The following is a 13972-nucleotide window of genomic DNA, read 5'->3' as shown; positions in this document are numbered from 1 at the left end:
AAAAAAAAAAAAAAAAAAAAAAAAAAAAAAAAAAAAAAAAAAAAAAAAAGCCATAAACCAAAAAAATGGAAACTCCAAAGAGGAGAAATAAATCTCAAAACTTTTAATAATTTTTTGTATTTTTTGTTTTTTCAATTTTGCCCTAAAAATCTTTTTCTTATTTTTGTCAATTGTCGACCCCTACTTGGTTAAGGTATTTTGTTTACAGCTAATCTAAACACACTGTAATGGAGCTTTCTTCATCTCCCCGCCTCCTAAGCTCTTCCACTTCGCTGATGCTACTGAAACCCAAGGTTGGGTTTAGGGTTCCTCAGATTTCTTCCTCTCCCTTCCATTTTCACCGTTCTGTTTCATCTCTTAAACTCATTGGTAGAATGGAATTTAATAGGACAGTATGTTGTGCTTCTTCATCTGAAGGAAACGGCTCTCCGGTGCTCCCTTCTTCAGGTTGAGTCTGAACCCATTTTTTGATGAATAGCCATTGAATTTCTTCATAAGCTTTCTGATATTCGTGAATCTGCTTCTATTTGAAATTTCAGGATCTCGAGTGGGTGAAGTCAAAAGGGTCACTAAGGAAACAAATGTATCTGTCAAAATTAACCTGGATGGTTCTGGGATTGCGGATAGTAATACTGGGATTCCATTTCTTGATCATATGTTAGATGTAAGTGGGTCCAGAATTGTCTTTTGCTTTGAAGAAACTATGAAGTGAATGCTCTGCGTTCAATGTACGCTCAATGATTGTATTGTTTGGTTGAAAATAACCCTTTCTTGCTGACTGGAATTGATTGTTTTTAGCTTCTCCTATCTGAAATTTAGATGGTATGATAGGAATTTGTTTGTCCAAATTTGGTTGAGGAATATTTTATTTGTTCTAAATTTTTTTTTTCTTCTTGTTAGCAACTTTCTTCACATGGGGTTTTCGATGTGCACGTAAGGGCCACGGGAGACATCCACATTGATGATCACCACACTAATGAAGATGTTGCCCTTGCAATTGGATCGGTATTGTACAACTTATTATAGAAGTTTAAGTTGTAATTTTTCAGATTGTTGTATTGTATGACTGGAGATATTTTCTGTGTTCATCCATGTCTCTTAGAGTTTTAAGAGGTTTTCTATGGCTTATGAACTGGTCCAGTTTCAAAATTTCAGGAAAAACTCGAATTCTCAGCTCCATCTTCTATTTACTATTGCAAATTAATTTGTTAGATCTTCTTGCTCTGTAGGCTTTGCTGAATGCACTTGGTGATCGGAAAGGAATTTATCGGTTTGGAGACTTCTCGGCTCCTCTTGACGAAGCACTTATCCATGTCTCACTAGTATGATCCGTGTGATATTCATTTTTATGCTTCCATATTTTTGATGTTAATAAAGATGGTTAGATCTTTGTAACAGCACAGGTCCACCGCTAGCAGATATTGTTCTATTTGGGCTTTCCCTTTCGGGCTTCCCCTCTAGGTTTTTAAAACGCATCCATTAGAGAGAGATTTCCACGTCCTTATGAGGAATGTTTCATTCCCCTCTCCAACCAATGTGGGATCTCACAATCCACTCCCCCTGGGGGCCCAATGTCCTTGTTGGCATATTGCCCGGTGTCTGGCTTTGATACCATTTGCAACAGCCCAAGCCCACTGCTAGCAAATATTGTCCTCTTTGGGCTTTCTATTCCGGGCTTCCCTTCAAGGTTTTTAAAACGCGTCCACTAGGGAGAGGTTTTCAGACCTTTATAAGAAATGTCTTGATCTCCTCTCCAACCGACGTGAGATCTCACCTCTTTTATCAATGGAAATTATAATAGTCTCCAGCTGGGAACTAATCTTCAATTCCATTAAATGTCTCACTTGTCAAGTCCCATAGTTTAGGGAGGCTTACAATTTGAGCTGTCTGTAAATCATTTAGAACAGGAGAACTTGTTCTAACTTTCCAAACTTGGTTAGGAGGGTTGAGATCTCTTAAGATCTAAAGATTAAAATTTTCAATTTGTACTTATTCTGATCTTTCAAGTATCCATTATGCGTTTGATTTCTTTTTATTCATTCTGCATTCTAGTGACTTAGATTGAAGTTATATACAGGATTTATCTGGCCGGCCACATTTGAGTTGTGATCTACAGATACCTACTGAGAGAGTTGGAACATATGACACCCAGGTGTTCTAAACATCTCTTCTTTTCATTTATGATTTCATGCCATCATCTAAGTAAACCCATTGCAGAATAGTTCTTTACTTCTGTTTTTCTGATATAATAGTTGGTGGAGCATTTCTTCCAGTCTCTGGTGAATACTTCTGGTATGACTCTTCACATTCGACAGGTAAAATTTTTGGAGCAGTTTTATAACATGATGGAATAGAGGCCTAAAACAAATTAAACAATAAATCATGTAACTCTTCAATATTTGTTGTATTTACAATGATGTTTTTGAAAGATTTTTTGTAACGGCCCGAGCCCACCACTAGCAGATATTGTTCTCTTTGAGCTTTTCCTTTCGGGTTTTCCCTCAATGTTTTTTAAAACGCGTCTACTAGGGAGAGGTTTCTACATCCTTATAAAGAATGTTTTGTTCTCCTTCCCAATTTCACATTTTTTAGTGTGAGCCAAGTCTTTTATCTTCTTAGTCAGGCTTATGATTTTCTGCTTATTACAGTGGGTACATTGGTCGTTGAGTTATTGTATATAACTTCTGTTCTAATTTCACTTTATTCCAAAACCAATCTGTTGATGAACAGCTTGCTGGAAAGAATTCTCATCATATTATTGAAGCTACGTTCAAAGCATTTGCCAGGGCTCTTAGACAAGCAACCGAGTATGACCCACGCCGTCTTGGCACCGTGCCCAGGTATGCTATCTTACTTGTCTTTTCTTTCTTGTATTTGGAGAATCAACTGGGTTAATTCTGGGTTAACTCTGACATGCCATGACAATGTTCGTATTGTTCGGTCTACAGTTCAAAAGGTGTTCTATCACGTACCTGATTGTTGTCATCGACATGGCAAGTTAAACTTGTGCCTTAATACGGAAAGGTATCGTCTTTCTTGCCTTACTATGTTGTGAGTCTGACCATGGTGATCATTTAAAGTGACATTCTTTATTTAGTGATGATTGATTGGAGCAATGCTTCGAACGCTTGCGTCGGTCATGTTTGGTGATGGATGTTTGAGCAGGAAGATGATGGCAGAAAGATTCTTGTAGGATTGATGATCGAACATTATTGTATAAGAAAATAACTTGATCTTCAGCTTGAATCATTTTTCTGTCATATATCACTGTTGTAATAATGTTTATGCATTTGATAATTGATGCCTTCTATTGAATATTGAATAACAAGGCTCAAATGACTGTGGCCGAAAATTTGTATTCACTCTGATCTTATATTTTGAATTATTTCTCAACGGGTAGAGGAAATAAGAACAGAAAGTTCAAAATTGTGAAAATTGTGTTTATGCTCGACAATATTATATCATTGTGGAGGGTCGTGATTCCTAACATGGTATTAGAGCTATGCCCCCAAGTGTAGAATAAAGAAGCTGTGAGCCTCAAAAGTGACTCAAGTGTCAAACAAAGGGTGCCTTGAACAAGGCTTCAGATAAAGGAGTCGAGCTTCGATTAAGGGGAGACTGTTCTCTATGGTGTACTTTGTTGAGGGGAGGATTGTTGAAAATTGTAGGGAGAGGAGTTTCACGTCAGCTAATTAAGGGGTGATCATAGATTTAAAAGTAAGGAATACATTTCTATCAATATAAGGCCATCAATATAAGGCCTTTTATCAATATAAGGCCTTTAGGAGAAATCAAAAGCAAATCCATGGAAACTATTTAAAGGGGACAATATCATACCATTGTGGAGATCAGTCGTGAAGCTACATACCTACAAAATGTTATGTTAAAACAAAAATATTATTCTAGAGCTCAAATGCTCATCAATTACAAGAATTCTTCAGCCTTATCCAAATCATTCAGTATATCAGATTTAACATCTTCCGGCAATGGTGCAGATGGCCCAGCCTTTGCATAAAAACCTGCCAATGACCTTATTGCCTTCTCTAGCACAGCATAAGATTCCTGCATGTGAGTAAGTGAAAATGTTATTATAGATTCATTACGATCATCATGAACTACAATGTCTATTTTTCACTTGATAATATACCTCTTGAATAACTGCCTGTTGCCCCAACCAATTGCCTAAATAGTCTCTAATGGATTCTTTTGCAGCATCTGCAGTTCGTCTAAATTTAGCACCATCCTTGGAGTCTTCCTGTAATGACTCACGCAGCGTCTTCACCACCTCCCTTGCTGACTTCAGGTAAGCCTTCGGCAATACTTTCCCAGATTTGGTTCTCTCATTTGGATCAAATATTGATTTGATCGTCCCGATGACTCCATTTTCCTCTTCCTCCTTGTGATTTGGCGTTTCTTCAGCCCGAGCCAACCATGGTGTCAATGCATTGTTGAATGTGAGAAAGGCAACCAATGACATGCCATTACACAATAAACTACGCCTACAAAGTTCTTGAGATGGTAGCACAACTTGAGACCAGGATCGCAGTTTATCTGTTATGTTGCATAAAAGACAGTCAAGAACAAATTTGTGTTTGGATGCATTCAGGTTCAAGCAAGTATGCTTATTATTCAGTCCCTAAACTTTCCTACAAGTAACGATTTAGCCCTTAAGTTTTAGCATGTAACAATTACTGTTGTGCGCCGAAAGCGGAACAAATGTACTCACAACACTAAATTTACTCAAGGCATACAATTTGCACAGAAAACTTAAATGATTTCAACAGCAGAAAGAATGGCATTATATAGCCTTCTGCTAAACCTAAATATAAACTAACAAGCCTAGAATAGGTCATCTAAATATAAGCTAACAAGACTAGCAAGACCTTGAGAATAGGTCACCCAAATATAAACTAACAACCCACAATAGAATAGGGCTTATGACAGTGCTTAACAATTACAACTTAATTTAACTAACAAGCCTAGAATAGGTCATCTAAATATAAGCTAACAAGACTAGCAAGACCTTGAGAATAGGTCACCCAAATATAAACTAACAACCCACAATAGAATAGGGCTTATGACAGTGCTTAACAATTACAACTTAATTTAACTAACAAGCCTAGAATAGGTCATCTAAATATAAGCTAACAAGACTAGCAAGACCTTGAGAATAGGTCACCCAAATATAAACTAACAACCCACAATAGAATAGGGCTTATGACAGTGCTTAACAATTACAACTTAATTTAACTAACAAGCCTAGAATAGGTCATCTAAATATAAGCTAACAAGACTAGCAAGACCTTGAGAATAGGTCACCCAAATATAAACTAACAACCCACAATAGAATAGGGCTTATGACAGTGCTTAACAATTACAACTTAATTTAACTAACAAGCCTAGAATAGGTCATCTAAATATAAGCTAACAAGACTAGCAAGACCTTGAGAATAGGTCACCCAAATATAAACTAACAACCCACAATAGAATAGGGCTTATGACAGTGCTTAACAATTACAACTTAATTTAACTAACAAGCCTAGAATAGGTCATCTAAATATAAGCTAACAAGACTAGCAAGACCTTGAGAATAGGTCACCCAAATATAAACTAACAACCCACAATAGAATAGGGCTTATGACAGTGCTTAACAATTACAACTTAATTTAACTAACAAGCCTAGAATAGGTCATCTAAATATAAGCTAACAAGACTAGCAAGACCTTGAGAATAGGTCACCCAAATATAAACTAACAACCCACAATAGAATAGGGCTTATGACAGTGCTTAACAATTACAACTTAATTTAACTAACAAGCCTAGAATAGGTCATCTAAATATAAGCTAACAAGACTAGCAAGACCTTGAGAATAGGTCACCCAAATATAAACTAACAACCCACAATAGAATAGGGCTTATGACAGTGCTTAACAATTACAACTTAATTTAACTAACAAGCCTAGAATAGGTCATCTAAATATAAGCTAACAAGACTAGCAAGACCTTGAGAATAGGTCACCCAAATATAAACTAACAACCCACAATAGAATAGGGCTTATGACAGTGCTTAACAATTACAACTTAATTTAACTAACAAGCCTAGAATAGGTCATCTAAATATAAGCTAACAAGACTAGCAAGACCTTGAGAATAGGTCACCCAAATATAAACTAACAACCCACAATAGAATAGGGCTTATGACAGTGCTTAACAATTACAACTTAATTTAACTAACAAGCCTAGAATAGGTCATCTAAATATAAGCTAACAAGACTAGCAAGACCTTGAGAATAGGTCACCCAAATATAAACTAACAACCCACAATAGAATAGGGCTTATGACAGTGCTTAACAATTACAACTTAATTTAACTAACAAGCCTAGAATAGGTCATCTAAATATAAGCTAACAAGACTAGCAAGACCTTGAGAATAGGTCACCCAAATATAAACTAACAACCCACAATAGAATAGGGCTTATGACAGTGCTTAACAATTACAACTTAATTTAACTAACAAGCCTAGAATAGGTCATCTAAATATAAGCTAACAAGACTAGCAAGACCTTGAGAATAGGTCACCCAAATATAAACTAACAACCCACAATAGAATAGGGCTTATGACAGTGCTTAACAATTACAACTTAATTTAACTAACAAGCCTAGAATAGGTCATCTAAATATAAGCTAACAAGACTAGCAAGACCTTGAGAATAGGTCACCCAAATATAAACTAACAACCCACAATAGAATAGGGCTTATGACAGTGCTTAACAATTACAACTTAATTTAACTAACAAGCCTAGAATAGGTCATCTAAATATAAGCTAACAAGACTAGCAAGACCTTGAGAATAGGTCACCCAAATATAAACTAACAACCCACAATAGAATAGGGCTTATGACAGTGCTTAACAATTACAACTTAATTTAACTAACAAGCCTAGAATAGGTCATCTAAATATAAGCTAACAAGACTAGCAAGACCTTGAGAATAGGTCACCCAAATATAAACTAACAACCCACAATAGAATAGGGCTTATGACAGTGCTTAACAATTACAACTTAATTTAACTAACAAGCCTAGAATAGGTCATCTAAATATAAGCTAACAAGACTAGCAAGACCTTGAGAATAGGTCACCCAAATATAAACTAACAACCCACAATAGAATAGGGCTTATGACAGTGCTTAACAATTACAACTTAATTTAACTAACAAGCCTAGAATAGGTCATCTAAATATAAGCTAACAAGACTAGCAAGACCTTGAGAATAGGTCACCCAAATATAAACTAACAACCCACAATAGAATAGGGCTTATGACAGTGCTTAACAATTACAACTTAATTTAACTAACAAGCCTAGAATAGGTCATCTAAATATAAGCTAACAAGACTAGCAAGACCTTGAGAATAGGTCACCCAAATATAAACTAACAACCCACAATAGAATAGGGCTTATGACAGTGCTTAACAATTACAACTTAATTTAACTAACAAGCCTAGAATAGGTCATCTAAATATAAGCTAACAAGACTAGCAAGACCTTGAGAATAGGTCACCCAAATATAAACTAACAACCCACAATAGAATAGGGCTTATGACAGTGCTTAACAATTACAACTTAATTTAACTAACAAGCCTAGAATAGGTCATCTAAATATAAGCTAACAAGACTAGCAAGACCTTGAGAATAGGTCACCCAAATATAAACTAACAACCCACAATAGAATAGGGCTTATGACAGTGCTTAACAATTACAACTTAATTTAACTAACAAGCCTAGAATAGGTCATCTAAATATAAGCTAACAAGACTAGCAAGACCTTGAGAATAGGTCACCCAAATATAAACTAACAACCCACAATAGAATAGGGCTTATGACAGTGCTTAACAATTACAACTTAATTTAACTAACAAGCCTAGAATAGGTCATCTAAATATAAGCTAACAAGACTAGCAAGACCTTGAGAATAGGTCACCCAAATATAAACTAACAACCCACAATAGAATAGGGCTTATGACAGTGCTTAACAATTACAACTTAATTTAACTAACAAGCCTAGAATAGGTCATCTAAATATAAGCTAACAAGACTAGCAAGACCTTGAGAATAGGTCACCCAAATATAAACTAACAACCCACAATAGAATAGGGCTTATGACAGTGCTTAACAATTACAACTTAATTTAACTAACAAGCCTAGAATAGGTCATCTAAATATAAGCTAACAAGACTAGCAAGACCTTGAGAATAGGTCACCCAAATATAAACTAACAACCCACAATAGAATAGGGCTTATGACAGTGCTTAACAATTACAACTTAATTTAACTAACAAGCCTAGAATAGGTCATCTAAATATAAGCTAACAAGACTAGCAAGACCTTGAGAATAGGTCACCCAAATATAAACTAACAACCCACAATAGAATAGGGCTTATGACAGTGCTTAACAATTACAACTTAATTTAACTAACAAGCCTAGAATAGGTCATCTAAATATAAGCTAACAAGACTAGCAAGACCTTGAGAATAGGTCACCCAAATATAAACTAACAACCCACAATAGAATAGGGCTTATGACAGTGCTTAACAATTACAACTTAATTTAACTAACAAGCCTAGAATAGGTCATCTAAATATAAGCTAACAAGACTAGCAAGACCTTGAGAATAGGTCACCCAAATATAAACTAACAACCCACAATAGAATAGGGCTTATGACAGTGCTTAACAATTACAACTTAATTTAACTAACAAGCCTAGAATAGGTCATCTAAATATAAGCTAACAAGACTAGCAAGACCTTGAGAATAGGTCACCCAAATATAAACTAACAACCCACAATAGAATAGGGCTTATGACAGTGCTTAACAATTACAACTTAATTTAACTAACAAGCCTAGAATAGGTCATCTAAATATAAGCTAACAAGACTAGCAAGACCTTGAGAATAGGTCACCCAAATATAAACTAACAACCCACAATAGAATAGGGCTTATGACAGTGCTTAACAATTACAACTTAATTTAACTAACAAGCCTAGAATAGGTCATCTAAATATAAGCTAACAAGACTAGCAAGACCTTGAGAATAGGTCACCCAAATATAAACTAACAACCCACAATAGAATAGGGCTTATGACAGTGCTTAACAATTACAACTTAATTTAACTAACAAGCCTAGAATAGGTCATCTAAATATAAGCTAACAAGACTAGCAAGACCTTGAGAATAGGTCACCCAAATATAAACTAACAACCCACAATAGAATAGGGCTTATGACAGTGCTTAACAATTACAACTTAATTTCTATAGTTTATAAACAAATTTGACCCCTAATCAATTTATCAGGATAAAATTATTACCCAATGTTAGTTGTTTCCCAGCATGAGATGTGTTAACTGGGAAAATGGAAGTGCAATTATATTTGACAACGCTGCAGATCCGACACAGGAGCTTAACTTATGGCTACAGGTAATGTTACTTACGCCCATTTTCACTTGAGATTCTATCAAATGTTGAAATAGTTGCAGGGCAGATCTTCGCTTGAATAAATGCAGTCATCTTCGTTCTTGATTATTACTCCAGCCAAGTTGAGCCGCTATACACCTGCTTCATCCCCAGCAATTCCCCTGCAGGAAACAACGCATTATTCTATTTAATCTTAGGTTAATCATGAAACAAAGCTTCCCATTACAATCTACGACGCGAAGTGCTTGCTGTAGATTGTATTCGTCAATTGAATGCCGAATTTGCGATGGAAACAAACAACCATCGTGAATTCAACCAGAAATTAAACAGAACTGAGGCATCCATCGACCTGAAGCCGTGCGTAAATGGAGTGTGTTGCATAAGCAAACGGAGAAGAAGCTGGCGTGTTAGTTCATACCTAATCCTTAACTTTGTGCCGGCATTGTACGAAGTTACGAACCAGAGAAGAATCGGGGGAAGAAAAATGTTACAAATGAATTGAAAGAGGATGAATTGGGGTATGGAAATGAACCTCGAGTTCTTACTTGTGGATATGCAGAGAGCGGCTTCGCGTCAATCTCTTGGTACAGAGCGAATTGGGATTTGGGAAAGTAACCGTGTTCAGCCACCCCACTTCTGAATCTTGCGTCTTTCGTATTTAATTATGATATTATTTATAAGAGTCTAAATTCTACTGTTTATAGATATTGTCTGCTTTGATCCCTTACGTATTGTCGTTAGTCTAACAATTTTGAACCGTGTATGTTTGGGAGCGGTGAGCTTGTGTTGTCGTTTTGTTAGAATCATTTACCGGGCAAATTTAAGTATTTAATTTAAATTTATGCAAAATTTAATATTATAATAATTATTTATTAAAATAGCTTTGAATTAGTTATAATTGTAGAGATTTAGACGTTAATTAGTCTAATTTATTGAAATTGAAAATTGAGGTAAAAAGGAAAATAAAATTGGGCTCATTCTTTTTTATTTCCGAAAATATCGCTATGAATTAAAAAAAAAAAAGGATTTACTGCAGGTGGGACCGAGAAGTAGAGAATAAAATCCCCATTCACCGTTCACCGTTCACCGTTCACCGTTCCCCGTTCCGAACGCATAACGGCGATTTTCTGATTTATCACTCTTTAACATTAGGCGGCTCCGCCCGCTTCTACAGCAGCCATGGCCGGAGGTAGCAATACCACCAGGTCGTCTCAGAAGCCTTCTTCTGCTTCCGCCGCTCCTTCTAACCGGAAATCCCGCTGGGAGTCCTCCACCAACAATCCTCCCTCCGACTCTAAATCTTCCAAACCCTATAATCCTTCCTCGAAATCTACAATTAGTCCCAGTTCCACTCACCCCAAGCATTCTGCCGACAAGACTGTTAATCCAACTCCGGCCTCGGCTCCACTTCCTTCTCCTGGCATTCCACTTCCCTTTCCCGACCCCTCGGCTCTTGGCCCACCACCTCCACCGTCTTATGGATTCCACATGCTTGAACGCCGCACGATTGTTCTTGCGGATGGCAGTGTACGGTCGTACTTTGCTCTCCCTCTCGACTACAAAGATTTTACTCCGCCTGCAAGGTTCATGGATCTCGCTGGTCGGTTTTTACCTATGGGGTCTGGTGGTCCTGGTCACGAATATGGTGGATTTGACCATCGGTTTCCCCCAGGTGGCCCTATGAGCCCAGATGAGTTTAGGGGTGTTCAGGAAGAACAATTTGCGCGTGCTAGGCCTCAAGATCACTGGAATTCTCGAGGTACTAACGAGCGAGGTGGCCCTGCAGAATCGTCGTTGAAAAGGAAATTCAATGACGATAACGAGAAGGACAGGACAGATGAGAAAGACGAATTATCCAGGCGACAGCAGCAATTTTTACATAATGGGAATGCAAATGGGTTCCTAACGGGTTTTGGCGAACGACGGGGTGATTTTTTGGCGGGAACGAGTGATCCATATGGTCGAACAGAGGATATGAGGTTCTCGAAGTACATGCGAGATGGCGGGAGTTATGTAAATGAAGGTTTGAGGCTAGGTAGCGGTAACAACGTTGCTCCTAAATATTTCGAAGTTGACCAGAATGCATTGAGAAAGGCATTTCTTCATTTTGTGAAAACTATCTACGAAAACGCTATTCAGAAGAAGAATTATTTGGAGGATGGGAAGCTCGGACGTCTTCAATGTCTTGCTTGTGCAAGGTTTGATGCCGCCAGATTCTTTGTGCTTTCTCTCTTTGTTTTGCACTATTTCTATATATTGCTTATGAATAATGCTTCTTTCAGTGCATCCGGGTTAGTTAATAAATTGCTATGTTTGTTTGCAACTGTCTGTTACGCATAGGCTTCTTGATTGTTTGCCCTGATAATTATGTATCTGCTGCTGCTGTTTCTTTTAAGCATGCTGGTAAAAATTAGTAAGGACAGTGACTTGCTGTTGAGTGTCGGAGCCTATGGTTTGTTGGACTTTTCCTCCTATGCCTTCTCCCACTAAGTGTGATCAAAATAGGGGTCAAATATTATGTGTTCATTGTTCGTTTTGTAATTTTGGATTTGAAATTTTTATCCGAATTGACGAGAAGAAGAGAAGAGGTAAAATGGAAGGGAAAGGAGAACCATACTCCCTTTTAGAATATTTTCCCTGCATCAATTCAAATATATTTAACTGTTTGTTTGCACTTGCTGTTGTTGTGACCGAGAAGGAAATGAATGCATACGCTGCCCTTTCCTTAAAAGCTGTTTCTATGCTGCTGCTTTTCCTTATGAGTGCTGTGGAAAAGCATTTGAGGAAAGTATGGATGCCGGTCGTTGATTGTTGAGGTTTTGGGCCAATGGTTTTTTTGTGCTCTCCTCCTATGCTATTCTTCTTCATATTGCGTAATATAGGGTTGTGGTGTAAGTGGCGTGGTCGGTCATCAAATGCCTCCCGTTGGCATTTGCAATGACCCAATTTTCCACACATGTACCGGTATAAGTTGTTACTTAATAACTAGCAATTTTATCATTAAAATCAATTGAAAGATGCAAAAATAGATGAGAGAAATTTAGGATGCATGTTGGTGGAGAAGATGGTTATGGAGCAACTCTGGAGTTTTTTATGTATGCTTTATTTGAATCACTTCTGTTTGAATTGGTTCTATGGTTTCGATTTGTAGTAGAAAAACTCCTAGTTTGTGGGGACTAGAGAGATTGAAATGGTGCTTTTCAATTGGTATTAGGATTGTTGAATTATTTTGGTTAACCCACAAGCATCCTAAAGTTCTTTTAAAGGTACCCCAAACATGTTTTCTCTCATATATTTTTGCGTTCTTTTAATTGATTTTAAATTATAAAATTGTAAGCTTTTAAGTAGCTTTGATTTTTACATGTATAGAATGTCGGGTCGTTACAAGTGACATCTAAGCGGTGTCTCTTCCAATAGGATATGGTTCGAGGACAAATCAACGTAGAAGTTGGTGGGCATGTGACAATCGAGTGAAAGAGAGTTACATGAATGAACTGAAACCATATTCGACTGAGAGTGGTCTTGAAGATAGAATGATTGAGAAAGACTTTAAAAGAATTGAATTTACTACCTATACTAACAAGATGCACTTTCTTTTTCGGTTAAACATGTTTTGTTTGGAGTAATTCTATGTTGGGTGACCTTTTAGGAAGCATATGAGTGAGGACAAAGCAAGTTAAAAAGACTCATATTGGTTTTGGGGATAGTAGCTTACCTCTTAGAAGCAACAAACAGGTAACGTGGTCATGTTACATGGAATGTTGGAACATAGGTGCTGAATCCAAATTAGGGCTTGAGGCATAACAACATCAATCTCAGTGGATTTTTTGTATTTTTTTTCTTTAGGCTTAGTCATCTTGGATTATACCTTTTTTGCATAATTAGTTAGTCTTGACTTTGTTTTGGCTTCTTTTGGCATGTTGTTTTTTTTTTTTTGTCTGCTCTTTTGTATTCTTTGATTGACAACTCATCTCTCTTTTTAATGTAAAACAAAGATGGTTTGTGCAAAAAACCACCCCTAACCGGCATATTGGGATTGGATAATCAATGTTGAAACTAATTTCTTAATAATTAGATGGAATTGGATCGACCAACCCATTTATTTATGGGGTTTATACATTAGACAACAGTATATTTCATTGACTGGAGGAACTTGAGCATATTTTTGCTTTCTAACTGATGTGAATGCTTTTGCACAGTTTGTGTAATTACCACAAACGTACTCTTGTGGTTTCTGGCTATTCCTAGAAGGGTTTTCAGTGAAAGTTTAGAGTCTTGTTGATAAGATACAGTTTTGGTCTGTCTTTCCTTTTTTGCTCATCTTTTTAATTCCTTTATATGAGTTCGCAATGTGATGCAATAATAATTGGTTATGTGATGCTATTTTTCTTCGAGTAGAATCGCTTTAGGTTTTTTTCCCCTGTTTTTTTCTATTTTTTATTCCACTGTATTAGTATTTTTCTTTTGTTTAGTTACCTTTGTTTTTTTTTTTTTTTTTTTTT

General features: G+C 36.7%; 3 protein-coding genes across 6 annotated transcripts in view; 2 read left to right on the top strand and 1 right to left on the bottom strand.

Moving 5' to 3' along the window:
• Positions 1 to 196: 196 nt before the first annotated feature.
• Positions 197 to 3356, top strand: LOC111498969 (imidazoleglycerol-phosphate dehydratase-like). Of its 2 annotated transcripts, XM_023150368.1 has the most exons (9): positions 197 to 447; positions 540 to 664; positions 901 to 1005; positions 1230 to 1322; positions 2078 to 2152; positions 2253 to 2315; positions 2731 to 2840; positions 2949 to 3024; positions 3098 to 3356. In XM_023150368.1, the coding sequence occupies exons 1-8, from the start codon at positions 228 to 230 to the stop codon at positions 2974 to 2976; spliced, it is 819 nt and encodes a 272-aa protein (XP_023006136.1). In that variant the 5' UTR covers positions 197 to 227; the 3' UTR covers positions 2977 to 3024; positions 3098 to 3356. The 2 variants fall into 2 exon arrangements, with proteins under 2 accessions (XP_023006136.1, XP_023006137.1); XM_023150369.1 differs by lacking the exons at positions 2731 to 2840; positions 2949 to 3024; positions 3098 to 3356 and adding an exon at positions 2399 to 2432 and having other exon boundaries at positions 2253 to 2335.
• Positions 3357 to 3815: 459 nt separating this feature from the next.
• LOC111498971 (photosystem II D1 precursor processing protein PSB27-H2, chloroplastic) lies at positions 3816 to 10104 on the bottom strand. Of its 3 annotated transcripts, XM_023150373.1 has the most exons (5): positions 10016 to 10098; positions 9889 to 9899; positions 9488 to 9631; positions 4148 to 4551; positions 3816 to 4062 (listed from the first exon to the last, which is right to left on the bottom strand). In XM_023150373.1, exons 3-5 carry the CDS (start codon positions 9561 to 9563, stop codon positions 3925 to 3927), a joined length of 618 nt encoding a protein of 205 aa, XP_023006141.1. In that variant the 5' UTR covers positions 9564 to 9631; positions 9889 to 9899; positions 10016 to 10098; the 3' UTR covers positions 3816 to 3924. The 3 variants fall into 3 exon arrangements, with proteins under 3 accessions (XP_023006141.1, XP_023006140.1, XP_023006142.1); XM_023150372.1 differs by lacking the exon at positions 9889 to 9899 and having other exon boundaries at positions 10016 to 10104; XM_023150374.1 differs by lacking the exon at positions 9889 to 9899 and having other exon boundaries at positions 10003 to 10097.
• A 484-nt stretch (positions 10105 to 10588) lies between these two features.
• The window catches only part of LOC111498966, an 8783-nt gene continuing 5399 nt past the window's right edge, over positions 10589 to 13972 (top strand). The window contains exon 1 of the mRNA XM_023150365.1: positions 10589 to 11668. Coding sequence (XP_023006133.1) covers positions 10650 to 11668 — 1019 coding nt within the window. The 5' untranslated portion in view covers positions 10589 to 10649. The remainder of the gene's footprint in view (positions 11669 to 13972) is intronic.

This window comes from Cucurbita maxima, unplaced genomic scaffold, assembly GCF_002738345.1.
Source record: "Cucurbita maxima cultivar Rimu unplaced genomic scaffold, Cmax_1.0 Cma_Scf00026, whole genome shotgun sequence".
NCBI classification, from domain to species: domain Eukaryota; kingdom Viridiplantae; phylum Streptophyta; class Magnoliopsida; order Cucurbitales; family Cucurbitaceae; genus Cucurbita; species Cucurbita maxima.
The sequence above is the reverse complement of the archived record's forward strand: the minus strand, read 5'-3'. Positions and strand labels throughout refer to the sequence as shown.

Excerpts from the sequence above, each read along its gene's own strand:
- LOC111498971 (XM_023150372.1), bottom strand. The coding sequence starts at position 9,563 with ATGACTGCATTTATTCAAGCGAAGATCTGCCCTGCAACTATTTCAACA. Across the intron at positions 4,552-9,487 it reads AATCTCAAGTGAAAATGGGC|ATAAACTGCGATCCTGGTCT; the intron begins GTAAGTAACATT and ends GCAACATAACAG. Across the intron at positions 4,063-4,147 it reads AACAGGCAGTTATTCAAGAG|GAATCTTATGCTGTGCTAGA; the intron begins GTATATTATCAA and ends ACTCACATGCAG.
- LOC111498969 (XM_023150368.1), top strand. The coding sequence starts at position 228 with ATGGAGCTTTCTTCATCTCCCCGCCTCCTAAGCTCTTCCACTTCGCTG. Across the intron at positions 665-900 it reads TTCTTGATCATATGTTAGAT|CAACTTTCTTCACATGGGGT; the intron begins GTAAGTGGGTCC and ends TCTTCTTGTTAG. Across the intron at positions 1,006-1,229 it reads TTGCCCTTGCAATTGGATCG|GCTTTGCTGAATGCACTTGG; the intron begins GTATTGTACAAC and ends CTTGCTCTGTAG.